Here is a 7,010-nt window from a genome sequence, read left to right as displayed (position 1 = left end):
TTTAAACAGTAGGCCTTATATCCAAATGTTACTGTCGTGTAGATAATCCTATTAACGTTTTTTTTTTGTATATTGTAATATGGAGTGATATACTGTAATAGATTTCAGATATTTTTTGAGCAGATGAAATAGTGATGTAGTTGATTAAAGACATTGCCCAGACACTATCTTTCATATCTATCATTTATATAAAGGCCTATATATATATATATATGTAAATTAGAAGGCAAAATACTGAAAACAATTCTGTGGGAGACAATGGCTGGATCTCGGTAGAGATGCAAATTTGACAAGCACCAGCTAAACAGTAAACGTAAGTAAAGAGCCACAAATAGAACCACAGCTTTAGTTTGCAGACTACAAATAACCATGGAGGAAAATAATAAATAACCATCTGGCCCACTGGAGTCTTGCTGCGAATCGATTGTAAGCAACTTACTATCGGAGGGGTGTTAAGTTTAAATGAATTTGCATAAAATGCAATATTTATTGTATTTTATTTTCCATGCTTAACATCACATCTATTATTGCGCGCGCAGCATTATGCTGAGAGTTGAAAGGCTACTTGTTTGCTCTATTATCATCTGAAACTGATTGGAAGTATTCGCATAGTAAAAAGCTCTTCTTCCCATGTCAATGTATATTCCTAGTTATGGGCCAAAATTGGACTCTAATAAGTATTGTTAGTGTAATATCTTTAGTACTACTGGTTGGGATTATCGGTAGGTAAACAACTCGTTTTAATTTAACATACTAATCTTTAAGATTATTTAGTTCTGTTGACATTGCTTTCAAGAGTGATAAAGATAGGCCTAATGAAGTCAAAAGTAATCTTCCATCTGATTGTTTTCTATCTTATTACAAATTAACATGTGCCTCTTCAAAAGCAACGTAAATAAGCACTAGGCCTAATTAAAAAAAAAATCTTTCTTCTTTTTGTCTATCATTTTTAGTCTTTCTTTTCTATTAATTTTCTGTAGCCTATGCCTATAGTGGTCTTGAGTCTTGCATATGGTTATATTATATAAAAAATGGTATGGTGTTTTTGCTCTTTATACCGTGCATTTGCATTTAAATAAAGCAAAAGGTAAGTATTATTGAGTTATAATCATTGACTAAGTTCGCAAATAATCTGCCTCGCTGTAGGCCTATATTGTGGAAAGCAGACTTGTAATTATGAAGGATTGACACATTTTGGTAGCAAACTGTATAATAGTTTAGCATAGGCCTATCAGCCATGTATTAGCAATATTTCTCGGATGGTTTTTGGAACAACAGGCCAACAATGATTTATTTGATTTCTTCGTGATTTGTGTTGTAACAATAATTTTCTTTTCCCACTTCCTTTTCGATGAATTTGGATATCTTACGCTCACAGTACTGGTCTGACCACCTCGATAAGAGTCTGCCAGTTCAGGTGAGAGTAGGCCTATATCTTCTGCCATACCTTTTACTCTGTTTGCTAATTTTTGTGCTGATGACATTTTTTTTGTTTCGTTTGCACATTCTACTACGAAAATTCTGAATCTAATATATATCAGTGGTTCATGTTATAATAATGTCTTTTCCTGCTTGAGCATGCGAACCTGATTGTTTAAATAACGGTAGACGCATTATAGACACTTTCGCTACAGGAAGGGAAGACGGGTGGTTCTGTGCTCATCAGAGAGGAAGACAACTCAGTAAACACTTTGGCGCTTAACCAGAATTGCCGCTGTCGACGGCTCCCTGTCCTCTTGCGTAAAGTGCATATTGCACACCTCTTGGACTTCAATTGTTGATCTACAGAAACTTAGTAGGCTGTAATTGAAATATGTCATCATGCTATTACTGAAGAAACGTGACAACGTCATGTTGATTCGTCCCAACAAATAGGGCCTAAGTAGACCTATTAGTCTCTAATAATGCAGTTAAAAATTTGAACAGTGCTTCATTATGGAGAAAGGGCCCATGGTTTTGTTCTAAAATTGTACCTTTCTAAGCCTATATATGTTTTTACCAAGGCCATTGTAATTGTCTTTATCGCATAAGTATTAATTATTTCTAACAGTATAATGTCATGTTCATTGGGTTTTATTTGATGCATATTCTATTTATGAAAATTGTAAACGTCATCATGTACGATTGGTTGCGGCTTCTAAATAGATATTACACTAATCCTACTGTCTGTATAAAATAGAATACTGAACTCAGTACGGTAATGTTTTCAAGTTCATAACTAAGTATATAGTGCCTTAAATATATCGAGTGATAGGCCTATATGCCAACGTTTCAGTTATAATACGGTACTTCTTTGCGCATAATATGGAATGATGATGTAGTTGATTAAATACATTGCCACAACAACAATTGTAATCGATTTCAAATTACGTTATGATGAGTTTAATAGCCCTTATCATATTGCTTGCCTTAAATTCCATGGGTTTTAATTACGACCTGCTAAATACTAGTTATATAACAAATGAGAAATCGATGAGTTCATGATGGGTTCGGTAAATTTTTGTAGACATTTTTATTTCTCTCGTGGATTCTGTTCTTACATATATCAAAGGATGCCACATATATTTCTACAAACATTTTTTACTTTGAAACCCATGTATCATATTAAACCTTATGCTTATCAGTTCATATTCTGATGCTATTTTTCGATATTTATGTTGGTTAGGAAGATACTATAACGTTTATTATTATTTATTTATTTTATTTGAACCATGGGGGTGAACTATCCACCAGAATATAATCATATGGGACCATCAGCATGTACGGTAACAATAAAATTTTAGAAAATATCTTTACTACCGTATAACTCTAAATACAATCATCAGAAAATAATTAATTGAAACATTGAATACAAACATTACTACCTGAAATTAATATAAATAAAAATATAATATGCAAATTATTGCAAAAGCCAATAGAAGTAAGTACATAAATTAAATTAAAAATATGTATCTAAAAGGTAAAAAATAACAAGCAAAATATTTTGACGACTTTCTTCGAGATGGTGTTTAAAAATTTAGGCCTATATAGATTCTGTTTACGATAACATCCACACGCATATCTGTGCTCATGATGCGTGCAATTGCTACCGTACGATACGGTTGCCGACAATCAACCGTTTTTTTTTATCAAATCCCATAAAGTATCGTTTGTAACTACTTCTACGTTCAAGTAATTTTGTAGCGTGCCAATGTCCTCATTCGCAGTTTGTATCCTCCAATCTTCTCCCACTCCAGTCAATGAAGCCGACATTCATACCGTCACACGTTCGTGGTTATGACAAATTTGCTAAAATCACTACGTGATCTCTTCTATATTCATCCAGTTAATGACTTAAAGATGTAAAAAATTGTTTGTTTCAAAACACTTATTAAATGAAACATTTTATTCCTTTTCATGTATTAACATACAGTACACGTTGCCCCAAATAAATGTAAAGATTCGGGTGTTAGTGTGATTAGGCCTTATTCAATTGATCATTAAACCCGTCAAACATGTCCGGAGTAGTGTAAACTTTTGGCAGTAACTGTGTCAATGAGATATCATACCTTTGTCACTGCCTGTTCATTTATCTTAGCATGTCAGCTACGTAGCAGACTTTTAGTTATATTACTAATAATTTTGGTGATGAAATGTGATGATCATAATGTGATGATCATAACTACCAACTTCTTGAACATCCTGTAATGTTCGAACAACTTTCTTTCTTTCATTAATTCGTTTATGCTCTATTATTTTATGAACATTTAATAACAATTTCGTTCCTTTTTTCTTTGGCAGGAAATGCATTGGTAATATACATTATTGTGGCTAACAGTGATATGAGATCAGTCACTAATTTCTACATCGCAAACCTAGCAGTTGATGATATTGCTTTTCTCCTGACATGTTGTGCTTTTACGGCCGCTACTATAGGAAAAGAATGGATGTTAGGAGGCTTTATCTGTAAACTTGTTGGTTACATGCAATTCGTAAGTATTGCTTACGTTTTAATTTACACAATGTCAATAACCCTAATTTCATGATTTTCAAACGAGTGCACCTTACGGGAAATTTTGTGTTTTCTATCTCTTCTTCATTCATTTCTTTCACTCAGATTTTCTTTCTCCTCTTTCGTAGCACTTCGCTGAGAAGACATGTTCCATATTTTGAAACATAGCTGACAATATTATATATATGTAATAAATCTCTCTTATAACTTGCGAATAACTATACTTATGGGATAATCTTACTAGACATGTACATCACATGATTCAATATTTTATATAAACAAAAAGAAATCAGTACTTTCATAAACCCTATGCTAATAACTATATCTTACAGGTAACTATTCAAGCCACGTGCTTTTTCCTGACGGCTATGACCATAGATCGGTATCATTTAATCGTTCACGCTGTTAACGCAAGAAATACGAGAACAATTCGACGGGCTATACTCATAAGTCTCGGCATTTGGGCAGGTTTGTGATAGTTAAACGCACACAGAATATTGTCTAAAAATTACCAATTTCCATTCTAAGTAACCATCCTGGTTTACACATGTGAGGTTTCATGTTCCACTAATTCCTTTCAAGTAATACGGAAATTGTAATTTTGCTTATGATTTTCAGTAATTTTAAGTAATCGTGCAATTGTTTTCCCTAATTTCTAGCATAATCATATCCTGATCTTTAGTACACCCTCATGATCATTAGTAACCTTAGGTCATCATTACTCTTTATTATCCTTCCCGTAATCTCCAGTAATCGTCTCTCATAATATTAATATTTCCAATCACCTTCAGTAATTTCCAACAGACGTAATCTTCAGTATTCTTCCTTTTCTCCACTAATCCAATTTTATAACCATCAGTATTATTCACTCATTCCCGAACAACATTAAGTAATATTTTCTTTTTTGTCTCCAATTTAGAAAACAATATCGATAAAAAAGGCCTTACCCAACTTATTCACAATATAGGCCTACCAACTATTTTAAATCTTCGAAGAATTAGTACCTAGCACCCTGCGAGCATCATTGTACCTGATATAAATTGGTTAATGTTCGTTTATTAGTGACCTAATAAGTTTCAATTCTAAAATCGAAACAATATTGTCCAAATACAAAGGTTGAACATATTTAATGACAACCAATGCGAGAATGTGCTTTTAGCGCTACTATTCATCTGGCGTTGTTTACAATTGACAGTTCATTGACTGTGCGATCAAAATAATAATTAATGCATCATAGAATTTTAAAAATGCCAAATCAAGCACCGTACTACTTTCTTACTCATAATCCATAAATTATTTATAAGGACAAGATATAACCCATCAATCAATATTATTTTCTTATTAAGGTAAAAAAAAACACAGATAAGTTAAAAAAACAAACCAGAAACAGCAAATAACTCACAAGAAATAAAGATAAATAACACTTGCAAACAATACAATTTGTAAACCCATTGGGTTATGTTATAATAACATTCTATACTACAAGCATTTACGATCACTACTAACTACTTAAATACATTTGATTGAGGATTATTAAATGGGTAGACTGGATAAGGCAAAATTTTATATTAATGTATTTACTAAAATTTAAAGTTGCTCTCTGTTTAATTCAGACATAGAGTAAAATAAGTGTAAAAGTAAAAATAGGAGAATAACCATAACTCGCAGTGTCATTGTGTTGATTTGTGATGGGCGTTGTCTGTGACTACTTAGCTGCCGTTAAATGACACTTATATTGTATGTAATAGGTTAATGCTTACATCATTCCACGCGACAGATGAAATGAACCATAGCATCAGGATAACCCCCTATTTTCCCCGAAATATGCAATAAGTTCTTTAAAGTGAACACGAGCCAGATATGTACACGGGATCTTCTCCTGTTTAATGCTGTAGATAGCGGTGCAACTGCCTTACCGCTCATCCACTCAAATCGATACAGTATTAGTAAATGTCAACCAAGTGTTCTAATATCTAAAATCTACAATTGTGTATGTATTAGATAGTTAAAAAGACTTTCATATACATGAACATGTTCGGCTTATTATCATCAATTACATTATAGGCCTGCCATTATCCTTACTATTTTTATATATGTTTTTTTTTTTCATTTTTAATATTGTTTATTTCTTTTTTGTACAATACACGTGAATATTTATTATGTTATCAATGATTTTATAAAATGATAATCAATGCACACGTTGCGTATTTTACCGTATTTTACTGTTACATGACTTAATATACTTTTAATGCATTTGTTTCAGTTTCGATTCTGATTCACATACCAGCCGCAATATACACAAATTCTTATGTGGACAAATATAATTACACAGTTTGCAATCGGGACTTTGGATCACCAAAACGGGATAATATACACACAATGTTCGCTTTCCTGTCAATGTATGTCATTCCGCTTCTTATAATCACCATCTGCTACGTAAATATTCTAATGCAAGTTTGGAAGCGAACGTCAATGGGGACAGAGAGTGCTCAAGCTCAACTGAAGGCGTCCCAACGGAAGAGGAAAATAACCAGAATGGTATTTATAGTTGTCATACTATTCGCTCTAAGTTGGTTACCCCTTCACGCCATCATTCTTGGAATGGAATTCTATGATGGCAAGCCTGTATTTAAGTCAAGCAGTTTTCAGTATCTGAATGTTTTCTGCTTATGTCTGGCCTACGCTAACAGCAGCATGAACCCATTTGTGTACGCATTCACTACTAATAGTTTTAAAAAACATTTTGACCGTATATTTCGTGGCTTGTGCAATAGTAGTAAATCGAGAGAGAAAGGAAATACGTCTGTGATGATGACTGAAACACGATTTTCAAAGTTAGCCATGTCAACAGATGGAAACTCTCTGAATTAAGGAACTATGGACAGAGCTTATTTGTAAACATGTACAGAGAATTTCAGTTTGTAAATACGTTAGAACAATTCATTAAACGACCATCTAAAGACCTATGGTGCAAAATATGTTGTAATGATCATCAATTGCCAGTCTCTTATACACATCT

The 7,010-nt window shown here is 33.0% G+C and overlaps 1 protein-coding gene across 1 annotated transcript; it reads left to right on the top strand.

Annotated features, from left to right (window-relative positions):
* Positions 1–652: 652 nt before the first annotated feature.
* On the top strand, positions 653–6,993 carry LOC117106365 (G-protein coupled receptor 54-like). The gene is made up of 4 exons (XM_033247740.1): positions 653–722; positions 3,781–3,971; positions 4,324–4,459; positions 6,255–6,993. Exons 1-4 carry the CDS (start codon positions 653–655, stop codon positions 6,860–6,862), a joined length of 1,005 nt encoding a protein of 334 aa, XP_033103631.1. The 3' UTR covers positions 6,863–6,993.
* The last annotated feature ends 17 nt before the right edge of the window (positions 6,994–7,010 follow it).

This window comes from Anneissia japonica, unplaced genomic scaffold (genome assembly GCF_011630105.1).
Source record: "Anneissia japonica isolate Jap-2015-1 unplaced genomic scaffold, ASM1163010v1 scaffold288158_len382065_cov157, whole genome shotgun sequence".
Classification (NCBI taxonomy): domain Eukaryota; kingdom Metazoa; phylum Echinodermata; class Crinoidea; order Comatulida; family Comatulidae; genus Anneissia; species Anneissia japonica.
The sequence above is the reverse complement of the archived record's forward strand: the minus strand, read 5'-3'. Positions and strand labels throughout refer to the sequence as shown.